At 45.6% G+C, this 13543-nt stretch overlaps 2 protein-coding genes across 2 annotated transcripts; both read right to left on the bottom strand.

Moving 5' to 3' along the window:
• Window positions 1–5780: 5780 nt before the first annotated feature.
• LOC102082661 (integumentary mucin C.1) lies at window positions 5781–9325 on the bottom strand. The gene is made up of 6 exons (XM_005464464.3): window positions 8495–9325; window positions 8105–8169; window positions 7633–8017; window positions 7399–7460; window positions 7058–7245; window positions 5781–6943 (listed from the first exon to the last, which is right to left on the bottom strand). Exons 1-6 carry the CDS (start codon window positions 8597–8599, stop codon window positions 6681–6683), a joined length of 1068 nt encoding a protein of 355 aa, XP_005464521.3. The 5' UTR covers window positions 8600–9325; the 3' UTR covers window positions 5781–6680.
• LOC112845144 (mucin-5AC-like) lies at window positions 8838–12253 on the bottom strand (the record flags this gene model as incomplete). Its single annotated transcript, XM_025904695.1, has 4 exons — window positions 8838–8970; window positions 9139–9366; window positions 9809–9828; window positions 9917–12253. Coding segments are annotated over 4 exons (2718 nt in total), but the record flags the coding sequence as incomplete, so codon positions are not given.
• Window positions 12254–13543: the final 1290 nt, after the last annotated feature.

Here is a 13543-nt window from a genome sequence, read left to right as displayed (position 1 = left end):
TCTATTCACGTTTGCAAGTAATTGATATCCAAATCATCTCTTTGTCCTCTCTAATATCCAGTCTCAAATCATCCACGGGGCTTATACTCCAAATTTGCCTGTCATCGCAATAAGAAACAAAAGATCACCTCCCACCAGCATGCCTTCTGGTGCCAGATTCTGGTCAGAGATGTTAGAAAATATATATTTTATTATTATTAGTCCTTTATTTATTCAGGTAAAAATCTCATTGAGAGTCAAAAACACATGCATCACATAACTACATAACAACTACAGCATATTGTTGTAGGCTGCAGTGTACTGTAATGCCTCCTGGAGAATCGACTGTATATCAAGGCAAAGAAATGTGAATTTCACTCTCCTTCAGTCACCTTTCTTTGCTACATCTTGGCCACATTTTGTTTTACTTTGACTTGAAGTAAAACAACTATTCATCTCTGCTGCTATCCTAAAATTTAGAAACAGTTTATTGTCAAGGTAGATACCTCTAATCCTGGGGTTGGGGCAGCAATCCTGTCCAAACAATCTGGGCTCCAAGGTAAGCTTCAGCCTGTGCCTTCTTCTCTTGCTGCTTTAATTTCAAATGTAATTATGATGTGGGAGATTTCTTCAAAAGTTGATTCTGTTCATCTGGACGTAGCGTTTTCAGTGGGAGAAACGTTTGAGGAACTGACCTCCCAGCCCATTGTTCCTTCAGTGGGCTGGTTTCAGTCATTATGCAATGTACTGTTTATAAGATTGGGGAAACCTGCAGTCAGCTGAGACTGAAGAAGTCACTTGGATGAGTAACGAAATGTTTCTCCCACTGAAAACACTAAGTACAGATGAACAGAATCAACTTTTGGAGATTTACTTACCTGGATGATTGAGCATGCATCAAGATATGGGAGATTCTGAACTGCTAGCAGTTAAGCTAGCCTTTAAAGAGTGTCGTCTTTGGTTAGAGGAACCTGAACAACATTTGATTATCTGAACTGATTGCAAAAATGTAATTTACCTGAGAGCTGCCAATAGGCTCAATGTTTGCCAAGCCTATTGGTCTCTGTTGTTTGGCCGCTTTAATTTCTCCATTTCTGTTTATCCATGTTCCAGAAAGATCAAACCTGTTCCCAATTCTCCACCAACCCTGACCAACCAAAACCAGAAAACATCCTCCCATCAAGCTGCAAAGTGGGTTCCCTCATGTGGGGCATCGAGGAAATCATCCACCAGACCCTTCTGAATGAGCCAGACCCCAGTACCAGTCCACCAAATCGACGCTAATTTCCCACTTCTGCCCTGCTTCCTGGTCTTCACAACTCCCATGGGTAGAATATGCACACAATTCTCTTATCTCATCTGCTAAAAGCCTCTCGCCTTTTGAAGTATCCCTAGGGTACCAACCATCCATGTTCCTGGAGATCGAGCCAGATCGAGTCTTTCTATGCATTCAACACCATCTACAATGCAGCCAGCGGAGACGGACACAGACACAAGAAGCCATACTCCAAACCTTCAACCAGCAAAGCTATTATGCAGATCTCCCCCAAAAGCTCCCCCAAGATATAAACCTAGACATTATTTCTCTTAGCACTTCTGGTGCCCCCCGTGTGCGGCAGCCTGTTACAGCAGCTCTGCTCATTCTGAGTTTCTTTCCTTCTTATCTTTTTTCTTCTAGTAATTTTTATTGCATTCCAGTGTTTTCTAATTTCTGCTACATAACTTTGCACTTTTGCTGTAACAAAACAAATTTCCCACCTGTGGGACTAATAAAGGCCATCTTATCTTATCTTTTAGCATTAATTTAGCATAATATTTATTTAGGCCAAGTGGAATGTGGCTCAGACAGTGGCTGAAGAAAAACTCGGGTGTGGGAGGAGTTCGGAGAGGCCGTGTGTGTATAAATAGTAGGTTCGCGCGTGCTTAGAGGGTCATGTGAATGTCATTATTTTTTGTTTGGGTTTCTTCTTATTATGTGACATTGCAGGTTGCCTGAAACTAGTCATAAATGCATTTGTGATTGTTATGGAAAATACGGTAGGAAATGAGCAGAGAAAAATATTGTTTTATGAAGAAAATTGCCTTGACGGATAAGTATTATGACTAGTGGGAGGGGCAATGGAGTATAAGGAGAGGCTATCGGAGCTACCTGGGAGTCTGTGAGATGGATACGGTGAGGGTAACAAGTCGGCTGCTTCAGCCACTTGAGCTTTGTTAATAGATTTGTTTTGTTTTGTTTTGGATTGAGTTATTTGTTCATTCTTTTTGTAAATAATCCTTTGTGCACTTGGGAGGCTGGCATAATAAAGTACACACTCCAAACACTTCCTGACCACGCCTACATTTGAGAAGACCCCACGACACCATGGAAAAAGGCTTTTGGCAAGGGCGTAGATTTGGTTTTGGCATTGGTGGGGACGAATGATTCAACCACTGAACCCTGCCCTGTTTCTTTTTTTCCCCTTTTTGTCTTTGCTTCTTGATAAAAAAAGGAGAAATACACTTGCCTACATATGCTATTCTACATGCTTTTAAACCATTTAAAATTACAATTCATAGTTTTATATGTGAATTATATAATGTTAAATTACTATTAAACAAATGACTAAGTATTTTAGGCTTTAGTTTACTTCAGCCATATTCCATATAACTCAGGTATCATACAAAAATAAAAATAGTTTCAAATACAGTCATGACAATAAAAGAATATGACTTTAACAACATTAGTTCAGTTATAGTACACCAACATCTGTTATACTTTAGCACTAAGACGACTAAGGGAACACTGAATGACCTGCTGTTTTTTGTCCATAAAACTACTCATCTAAGATTACCATAAAGTAAAAGATCTCTCAGCAAAATTATGCAACATTTTAGGCACTATTGCCCCGATCAAATCAGTGAGCTGGGATTTTTTATTCTAAACATGAACTACTGTTACAGCAACAGACATGGACTACTGGTGTCCCACACAACAACTCAATGTCCACTATGTGAAGGAGCCAAACACATGCCTTCTCCTCTCGTTAACTGAGATAAACTGCTGGCATATTGGTTTTCCATCTATACTGTCCAGTCTCTCCTGGTGGACATGGCATACAGCAACATTGTTTAATCTCATTTGAGTCATTGTTAACCTTAGCCATCTTTTTAGTCTTCTGAGAGCACTGAAGCTTCTTTCAGCCTCAGTACATGCGTTTTATCCTCAGATTAAAATTATTATTATGTGCTTGATATGCCTCAACTTTGGCCCTGGCTCTTCCCCTCTGACTGCACTAGGACATTCCCACCTGGGTAGCTTCTTCGGTGTTTCTGTCAATTTGTGCAGATCTTGACTCATCAGTAATGTTTGTAGGGTGAGTGCATTTTTAAAACAATTTGTGCAAACTGCACTACAAGGTGGAATATTTGCAAAATCATGACTACCTCATGATATTTTGTCTCAAAAATTAACCCTATGAATATGTCAGTACCATTAGGATGAAATTATTGTGTCACCAACATTTTAACGTTAGACATAATTTTAACAGCCTCTGTAAACTAACATCCTGGCTTGTTCGAGGTTGCCGTTTTCTCTGACAGTTTCAATCAAAATTAGAAATGCTACTCTGAGACTGAGATAACTAATAGTGCTGCCTGTTGTGCAGTTAGTTTCCAAAACACGTTATTCATGGTTACATACAATTTTAGACTGATGTGGGCCAAAGCCTAGCATAGCCTGTAACGTTATTAGGACGGACACATTTTATGAGTTAACTTTGCTTTAAGTGACTTACAGGTTTCTTTGAAAAATACTTTCTTATATCAAGGTTCTTCCTTTTTGCTGCCGTCCTCCTCTCCTCCCTACTGGTCTTCGCAGCGCAGGGTTGCTGCTGCTAAAACTAAACAGAGCTCCCTGAAAGGCACAGCCAATCACATTGGCCATATTTGTCACATGACGTAGGACTTCAGTAGAGAACGTAATTTAACTCTTTCTGCACCGCTGGGTGAATGAGACGTTGACAGATCGGTTTTTTCTTTCTATCGGGTTTGTTTTTCTTTACTCGAAGAGATCAAATTATTGGTGGGGACAATTCAATAATCGCTGGATATTGGTGGGGACATGTCCCTTCCGTCCATGCCAAATCTACGCCCTTGGCTTTTGGACTCCCTCAAAGAGGTTCCGGCAAACCGTCAGGTGACTCAGGAGGGGAAAGCGGTGCTCTACCTGCACTCTGTATAGTGCGGGTGGAGCGCTGCTGACTTTGACTGAGAAAATTGCCAGGCAGTGGAAGGAATACTTCGAGGACCTCCTTAATCCCACTGGCATGTCTACCATGGAGCAAACAGAGTGTGGGGATGAAGGGGATGACCCAGGGGCAAGGTCACTGAGGCAGTTAAACAACTCTTTGTTGGCAGAGCCCCTGGGGTGGATGAGGTCCGCCCTGAGTCCTGGTTGGTACAATGTTGCGTGGAGATCAGGGGCGATACCTCTGGATTGGCAGACGGGGTGGTGGTTCACATCTTTAAGAAAGGGGACCGGAGCGTGTGTTCCAACCATAGGGGCATCACACTCCTCAGCCTCCCTGGGAAGATAGGGTGCTGGATGCCAGGGTGCTGGAAAGGAAAGTTCGTTTGTTAGCCGATCCTCGGATACAGGAGGAACAATGCGGTTTTCATCCTGGTTGTGAAACACTGGACCAGCTCTTTATTCTCTTACGGATACTTGAGGGTGCATGGGAGTTTGCACAACCAGTCTACATGTTTTTTGTGGACTTGGAGAAAGCATTCGTCCGTGTCCATATGAGTGTCCTGTGGGGGGTGCTCCTGGAGTATGGGATGTTTGGCCCATTGCTATGGGCCATTCAATCCTTATACAACCACTGCGAGAGCTCGGTCTGCATAGCCGGCAATAAGTTGGACTCATTCCCGGTGGGTGATGGGCTCTGGCAGGGCTGCCCTTTGTCACAGATTCTGTTCATAATTTTTATGGACAGAATTTCTAGGTGTAGCCAAGTGGTGGAAGGCTTTCACTTGAGTCATCTCAGAATGTCATCTCTGCTTTTTGTGGATGATGTGGTTCTGTTGGCTTCATTGGGTGATGGCCTCCAGCTCACACTCGAACGGTTCGCAGCTGAGTGTGGAGGTGACAATCAGCACCTCCAAATCTTAGGCAATGGTTCTCAGGTGGAAAAGGGTGGAGTGCCCACTCCAGGTCAGGGACGAGTTCCTGCCCCAAGTGGAGGAGATGAAGTATCTCGGGGTCTTGTTCACGAGTGATGGGAGAAGGGAGCAGGAGATCGTCAGGCAGATTGGTGCTGCGGCTGCAGTGATATGGATGCTGTACCAGTCCGTCGTGGTTAAGAGGGAGCTGAGTGTAAAAACAAAGCTCTCAATTTACCAGTTGATGCCTCCAGAATGCCTCCTGGGTGAGGTGTATGATCCAGGCATATCCCACCAGGAGGAGGCCTGGGGCAGACCCAGGACATGCTGGAGAGATTATATCTCTCGGCTGGCCTGGGAACACCTTGGTATTCCCCCAGACAAGCTGGAGGAGGTGGCTGGGAAGAGGGAGGTCTGGGCTTCTCTGCTAAGGCTGCTATCCCCGCGACCCGGTCCCGGATAAGTGGAAGAAAATGGATGGATGGATGGATGGATGGATGGATGGATGGATGGATGGATGAATGGATCGATGGACATATTTGAAAGGTATGGCTCTCTCTTGCAAGCTCACCCCCCGACATATCTGAGTCTGACACTATCAGGTTGTGAGAAATTATTGCAAAAATTCATTTAAGGAAATGACATAACAGAAACCAATCTGTAAATATTCTGTTTTTATTAAAGCTTTTTACATGCAGTTGTTGCACATCCTGAAAGTTTCCTGATTCGCTTTTTATTTACCCAAACCTAAATACAGGAGACAGTGTTAATTTCTCATAAAGATGTATTCTGGTCATTTTGACTTTTCTTACAGAAAATGTGTAAATTAAAAGAAATTTCACAGAATACATTTAAAGATACTTATAAAAATACATTTGTATAAATAAGAAAAGTGACTGCATGTTTTGGGACACCTGAAGATCTATTCTTAACACTATTACATGTAATTTGTGATATATACTGTGTATGATATATATGAAGTGGAACTCAAAATATATAATTTTACAAGTATTTAGAAACAATGAATTGATGTAAAGAATGAAAAAATGCTGTCGATAATTATATTAAAAAGATGAAAAAAAGAAGAAAAACACCCAAAAGAATTTATGTACTTTTGGCCTCATATTCGAAAGAGGAAAAGTTAACAGACATGAAGACAGAGATACACTTACAAGCAAAAGACCTGGACTTCACTTAAACTCAGGCCACTGCATAGTACTAAGTACTAAGCCTCTATGTTACGGGGCACCCACAGTATATATTTAAATGTTTTGCCCATGCATTGTCGGGCTATTTTTTTTATTGGTGATTTAATTAACCGGATGCTTAAAATTGTTTGTTTCATTCTGTTCAGGACAGGGTCATTCCCACCCGAAAATACTTTCATGCAGATAAACATACTAGATCTACTCTTTCTGATGTGTCCAATTAAAGTGTACCTGAACCCAACAACCCTTATAAATAATAACATATCAGATTTCTGCTGACATTACATTTTTTTCATGTTATTAAAAGAGATCGTGTTCTGCTGGCCTTTCACATGGAAACCAGCACAGATGCTATTGCTGGCTTGATAGAAGCCATAACATCAGCACCAGGAGGAAAGCAGTTCTGGGATTAATCTTGTGGGATACTCCACTTGAACCTGTAGTTGCAGGTACAACAGTTGTAGCTGAAGCAGTAGTGGAACTAGTAGACGGTGCAGCAGTAGTGGAACTAGTAGTCGGTGCAGCAGTAGTGGAACTAGTAGTCGGTGCAGCAGTAGTGGAAGTGACAGTGGTTGGTAGAGGTGTGGTGGAATTGTCCGTGACAATGACAGGAACTATAAAATATTTTTCAAAAATAGATTAATATATATTTCTGTACAGACTAAAATTATTTATTTATCACTGATTAATTACCAAACTAACTTTTGTTTGCATTTTCTAATACTCACCAGAAGTTACCGATACTGTCTCAGGAACTATTTGGATGGTGAAATTAATGCTGGAACTGTTAATAGCATCTCTTAAAGCTTGAACAATAGTAATATTATCTGGGACTTGTGCATTGGGAATTGTTTGATTGAACACAAGCTCCACCACTGCCTCAGTTCTATCCACTCGTTTTTGGACTATAACAGATCTGTGTCATGAAAGAAAGTGAGGCAGATGTTAGATAATGACTAGAGATTTTTTTAAAATCCTTTATCTATGTTACATGTCACTTTTAACATTCAAAATTAAATTTAATTAATAATTTTGTGAAAAATAACCAATGTTAAAAAACATGTTGTACCTGAACCCAATCACAATGGCACGGATGAAGTTAAAAAATTCTGCTCTGTATATTCTATCACACTGCAAAAAATAAACACAAAATGAAAATTTAAACCGGGTGAAACAACTTCAAAATTACATTATCTAAAAACCCTTATTTAAATTAAATACATCTATCTTTTGCTTCTAGATTTGTTCTCTAGATACTGTTTCAGTCAATATGTAATTTGTATTAAGTTGAAATATTACTCACCGTCTCTTCAACTCGTTTTTTGCGATCTTGATATGCACTGCTGGTGGGGTCTGTGAGTTGAGGTACATATGGTTCAAGGAACTGTAGAAACAGAATAATTTGGACAGGTCCAGTTGGTGCTTTTGTAGTTGGGATAGTGGTTGGAGTTGCTGCAGCTGTTGTTGTAGTTGTCAGAACAGGTGTTTTTGTTGTAGTTGCAGTTGTTTCTGGTGGAGTGGCTGTGGTAGTTGTTGGAGCAGTGTCACTGATGTTGATGGAGGCCCTTTCGATGTCAAAGCCGGTCACATTTGAGGCTTGGCTGATCAAAACATTCCTAATCTCAGTGTAGTTTGGAACAGAAAAGTTTACAAACTGAAGTTCCATGGTGTTGATGACTGATCCCTTCCTGCAAATGCAGAAACACAAGTTATTGTTTTGAATATTAGCTTTTTAGGTCAGTGCCTTACATGATATGTCAAAATATGGAAATTACCTGAAGCTCACCACATCCAAGGAGATAAAGGAAGAGGGGAAGGCCTTACTGTAAACAGGTTCAATCTACACGGACAAAAGAGATTTTCTTAAAACATTTTTTTCTGTTGTTTTTTTTAAATATTTGACATACCTATAAACATTATACACATCTCCTTGTGTGTAGAAAGTTCATCCCTTTGAATGAAGAATAACAAAACAGAAATTATATTGAACTGAAGCGCTCTGTAGGTATTGAAACAGACTGATGTGTTAGGATTAGGGTCATGGTAGAGGTGCTTATGTAGTTAAACAAAAAAATTAACATGAAAATATTGTTGGAAAAGGGCATTAACCTAATACTGAGAGGAAATTGATTTCACAAAGGATTTTGGAAAAAACAGTTACTGACCTGTCTCTTTATCATTAAAGATCGATTTTTAAAGGATGCAGATGATGAATTCAATAAGTCTGGTTCAAAATTGCTCTGAAGTGATCTGAATGTGACATATCTCATTACTGTATTCCTGCCAGTTGTTGGAGGGGATGTTGTTTTTTGAACTGCTGTTGTGGTTGTTGAAGGAGCGGTCGTGGTGAATGGAAGGGCTGTGGTGGCTGGTGGGGCAGTGGTGGAAGGAGGGGCTGTGGTGGTTGATGGAGTAGCGGCCGTCGCAGTTGGTGGGGCAGTGGTGTTTGTTGGAGGAGCGGTCGTGGAGGTTAGTGGGGCTGTGGTGGTTGATGGAGGTGCGGTTGTGCTAACTGGTTGGGCTGTGGTGGTTGGTGGGGAAGTGGTGGAAGGCGGGACTGTGGTGGTTGATGGAATAGGGCCCGTCGCAGTTGTTGGGGCAGTGGTGCTTGTTGGAGGAGCGGTCGTGGTGGTTCGTGGGGCTGTGGTGGTTGTTGGAGGTGCGGTTGTGGTTGTTGGTGCGGGTGTTGTGGTTGTTGGAGCTGCAGTCGTGGTTGTTGGTTTGGCTGTTGGGGTTGTTGGAGCTGAAGTCGTGGTTGTTGCAGTGGCTGTTGTGGTTGTTGGAGCTGCAGTCGTGGTTGGCTCCTCACCTGTTGTGATTATTGGAGCTGCAGTCGTGGTTGTTGGATTGGCTGTTGGGGTTGTTGGAGTTGTAGTTGTGGTTGTTGGTGCTGCTGTTGTGGTTGTTGGAGCGGGTGTTGTGATTATTGGAGCTGCAGTCGTGGTTGTTGGATTGGCTGTTGGGGTTGTTGGAGTTGTAGTTGTGGTTGTTGGTGCTGCTGTTGTGGTTATTGGTACGGCCGTTGTGGTTGTTGGAGCTGCAGTCGTGGTTGTTGGTGCGGCTGTTGTGGTTGTTGGAGCTGCACTAGTGGTTGTTGGAGTGGGTGTTGTTGTTGTTGGAGCGGGTGTTGTGGTTGTTGGTGCGGGTGTTGTGGTTGTTGGACCTGCAGTCGTGGTTGTTGGAGCTGCAGTTGTGGTTGTTGGTGCTGCTGTTGTGGTTGTTGGAGCTGCAGTCGTGGTTGTTGGTGTGGGTGTTGTGGTTGTTGGAGCTGCAGTCATGGTTGTTGGTGCTGCTGTTGTGGTTGTTGGAGCTGCAGTCGTGGTTGTTGGTGCGGCTGTTGTGGTTGTTGGAGCTGCACTCGTGGTTGTTGGAGCGGCAGTCGTGGTTGTTGGTGCTGCTGTTGTGGTTGTTGGAGCTGCAGTTGTGCTTGTTGGTGCGTTCGTTGTGGTTGTTGGTGCGGGGGTTGTGGTGGTTGTTGCGGTTGTTGTGGTTGTTGGTGCTACTGTTGTGGTTGTTGGAGCAGGTGTTGTGGTTTTTGGTGCTGCAGTCGTCGTTGTTGGTGCGGCTGTTGTGGTTGTTGGTGCGGCTGTTGTGGTTGTTGGAGCTGCAGTTGTGCTTGTTGGTGCGTTCGTTGTGGTTGTTGGTGCTGCTGTTGTGGTGGTTGTTGCGGTTGTTGTGGTTGTTGGTGCTACTGTTGTGGTTGTTGGAGCAGGTGTTGTGGTTTTTGGTGCTGCAGTCGTCGTTGTTGGTGCGGCTGTTGTGGTTGTTGGTGCGGCTGTTGTGGTTGTTGGTGCGGCTGTTGTGGTTGTTCCTGGGGCTGTTGTGGTTGTTGGTGCGGGTGTTGTGGTTGTTGGTGCTGCTGTTGTGGTTGTTGTAGCAGGTGTTGTGGTTGTTGGAGATGCCGTCATGGTTGTTGGTGCAGGTGTTGTGGTTGTTGGTGCTGCTGTTGTGGTTGTTGGAGAGGGTGTTGTGGTTGTTGTAGCTGCAGTCGCGGTTGTTGGTGCGGGTGTTGTGGTTGTTGGAGCTGCAGTTGTGGTTGTTGCTGCTCCTGTTGTGGTTGTTGGAGCTGCAGTCGTGGTTGTTGCTGCTGCTGTTGTGGTTGGTGGAACTGCAGTCGTGGATGTTGGAGCGGGTGTTGTGGTTGTTGGAAGGGGTGTTGTGGTTGTTTGACCTGCAGTCGTGGTTGATGGAGCTGCAGTCGTGATTGTTGGTGCTGCAGTCGTGGTTGTTGGAGCTGCAGCCGTGGTTGTTGGTGCGGCTGTTGTGGTTGTTGGAGCTGCAGTCGTGGTTGTTGGTGCTGTGGTTGTTGATGTTGGAGCTGTAGTTGTGGTTGTTGGTGCTGCTGTTGTGGTTGTTGGAGCTGCAGTCGTGGTTGTTGGTGCGGGGGTTGTGGTTGTTGGAGCTGCAGTCGTGGTTGTTGCTGCAGTGGTTGTTGTTGTTGCAGCTGCAGTCGTGGTTGTTGGTGCGGGTGTTGTGGTTGTTGGAGCTGCAGTCGTGGTTGTTGGTGCGGCTGTTGTGGTTGTTGGAGCTGCAGTCGTGGTTGTTGCTGCAGTGGTTGTTGTAGTTGGAGGTGCAGTCGCGGTTGTTGGATTAGGTGTTGTGGTTGTTGGAGCTGCAGTCGTGGTTGTTGGAGCTGCAGTCGTGGTTGTTGGAGAGGGTGTTGTGGTTGTTGGAGCTGCAGTCGTGGTTGTTGGAGCGGGTGTTGTGGTTGTTGGAGAGGGTGTTGTGGTTGTTGGAGCTGCAGTCGTGGTTGTTGGAGCTGCAGTCGTGGTTGTTGGTGCGCCTGTTGTGGTTGTTCCTGCGGCTGTTGTGGTTGTTGCTGCTGCTGTTGTGGTTGTTGGAGCTGCACTCGTGGTTGTTGGAGTAGGTGTTGTGGTTGTTGGAGCAGGTGTTGTGGTTGTTGGAGCTGCAGTCATGTTTGTTGGTGCCTTCGTTGTGGTTGTTGGTGCTGCTGTTGTGGTTGTTGCAGCAGGTGTTGTGGTTGTTGGAGCTGCAGTCGTGGTTGTTGGTGCGTTCGCTGTGGTTGTTGGTGCTGCTGTTGTGGTTGTTGGTGTGGCTGTTGTGGTAGGTGGAGCTGCAGTCGTAGTTGTTGCTGCAGTGGTTGTGGTTGTTGGAGCTGCAGTCGTGGTTGTTGGTGCTGTGGTTGTTGATGTTGGAGCTGTAGTTGTGGTTGTTGGTGCTGCTGTTGTGGTTGTTGGAGCTGCAGTCGTGGTTGTTGGTGCGGGGGTTGTGGTTGTTGGAGCTGCAGTCGTGGTTGTTGCTGCAGTGGTTGTTGTTGTTGCAGCTGCAGTCGTGGATGTTGGTGCGGGTGTTGTGGGTGTTGGAGCTGCAGTCGTGGTTGTTGGTGCGGCTGTTGTGGTTGTTGGAGCTGCAGTCGTGGTTGTTGCTGCAGTGGTTGTTGTAGTTGGAGGTGCAGTCGCGGTTGTTGGATTAGGTGTTGTGGTTGTTGGAGCTGCAGTCGTGGTTGTTGGAGCTGCAGTCGTGGTTGTTGCTGGGGGTGTTGTGTTTGTTGGAGAGGGTGTTGTGGTTGTTGGAGAGGGTGTTGTGGTTGTTGGAGCTGCAGTCGTCGTTGTTGCTGCAGTGGTTGCTGTTGTTGGAGCTGCAGTCATGGTTGTTGGAGCGGGTGTTGTGTTTGTTGGAGCGGGTGTTGTGGTTGTTGCAGCAGGTGTTGTGGTTGTTGGAGCGGCAGTCGTGGTTGTTGGTGCGTTCGCTGTGGTTGTTGGTGCTGCAGTTGTGGTTGTTGGTGCTACTGTTGTGGTTGTTGGAGCTGCAGTCGTGGTTGTTGCTGCAGTGGTTGCTGTTGTTGGAGCTGCAGTCGTGGTTGTTGGAGCGGGTGTTGTGGTTGTTGGAGAGGGTGTTGTGGTTGTTGGAGCTGCAGTCGTGGATGTTGGAGAGGGTGTTGTGGTTGTTGGAGAGGGTGTTGTGGTTGTTGGAGCTGCAGTCGTGGTTGTTGGTGCTGCTGTTGTGGTTGTTGGAGCTGCAGTCGTGGTTGTTGGTGCTGCAGGTGTTGTGGTTGTTGGAGTTGCAGTTGTGGTTGTTGTTGCGAGGGTTGTTGTTGTTGCAGCTGCAGTTGTGGTTGTTAGTGCGGCTGTTGTGGTTGTTGCAGCTGCAGTTGTGGTTGTTAGTGCGGCTGTTGTGGTTGTTGGAGCTGCAGTCGTGGTTGTTGGTGCGTTCGCTGTGGTTGTTGGTGCTGCTGTTGTGGTTGTTGGTGCTGCAGTCGTGGATGTTGGTGCTGCTGTTGTGGTTGTTGGAGCTGCAGTCGTGGTTGTTGGTGTTGCAGGTGTTGTGGTTGTTGGAGTTGCAATTGTGGTTGTTGTTGCGAGGGTTGTTGTTGTTGCAGCTGCAGTTGTGGTTGTTAGTGCTGCTGTTGTGGTTGATGGAGCTGCAGTTGTTGTTGTTGGTGCTACTGTTGTGGTTGTTGGAGCAGGTGTTGTGGTTGTTGGAGCAGGTGTTGTGGTTGTTGGTGCTGCAGTCGTCGTTGTGGTGCGGCTGTTGTGGTTGTTGGAGCAGGTGTTGTGGTTGTTGGTGCTGCAGTCGTCGTTGTTGGTGCGGCTGTTGTGGTTGTTGGTGCGAGGGTTGTTGATGTTGGAGCTGCAGTTGTGGTTGTTGGTGCTACTGTTGTGGTTGTTGGAGCTGCAGTCGTGGTTGTTGCTGCTGCTGTTGTGGTTGTTGGAGCTGCAGTCGTGGATGTTGGAGCGGGTGTTGTGGTTGTTGGAAGGGTGTTGTGGTTGTTGGACCTGCAGTCGTGGTTGTTGGAGCTGCAGTCGTGGTTGTTGGTGCGGGGGTTGTGGTTGTTGGAGCTGCAGTCGTGGTTGTTGCTGCAGTGGTTGTTGTTGTTGCAGCTGCAGTCGTGGTTGTTGGAGAGGGTGTTGTGGTTGTTGGAGCTGCAGTCGTGGTTGTTGGTGCGGGTGTTGAGGTTGTTGGAGCTGCAGTCGTGGTTGTTGCTGCTCCTGTTGTGGTTGGTGGAGCTGCAGTCGTGGATGTTGGAGCGGGTGTTGTGGTTGTTGGAAGGGGTGTTGTGGTTGTTGGACCTGCAGTCGTGGTTGCTGGAGCTGCAGACGTGGTTGTTGGTGCGGGGGTTGTGGTTGTTGGAGCTGCAGTCGTGGTTGTTGGAGCTGCAGTCGTGGTTGTTGGTGCGGCTGTTGTGGTTGTTGCTGTTGTGGTTGTTAGAGCCGGTGGTGTGGTTGTGGGAGCTGCAGACGTGGTTGTTGCTG

This window comes from Oreochromis niloticus, linkage group LG3 (genome assembly GCF_001858045.2).
Source record: "Oreochromis niloticus isolate F11D_XX linkage group LG3, O_niloticus_UMD_NMBU, whole genome shotgun sequence".
NCBI lineage: Eukaryota > Metazoa > Chordata > Actinopteri > Cichliformes > Cichlidae > Oreochromis > Oreochromis niloticus.
The sequence above is the reverse complement of the archived record's forward strand: the minus strand, read 5'-3'. Positions and strand labels throughout refer to the sequence as shown.

What these genes read in the sequence shown, in the direction of transcription:
- LOC102082661 (XM_005464464.3), bottom strand. Translation starts at nt 8,599, where the DNA reads ATGAGATATGTCACATTCAGATCACTTCAGAGCAATTTTGAACCAGAC. An exon ending in AAAAACGAGTTGAAGAGACG is followed by an intron (nt 7,461 to 7,632) that starts GTGAGTAATATT and finishes TATTTTTTGCAG; the next exon opens with TGTGATAGAATATACAGAGC. An exon ending in GCCATTGTGATTGGGTTCAG is followed by an intron (nt 7,246 to 7,398) that starts GTACAACATGTT and finishes TTCATGACACAG; the next exon opens with ATCTGTTATAGTCCAAAAAC.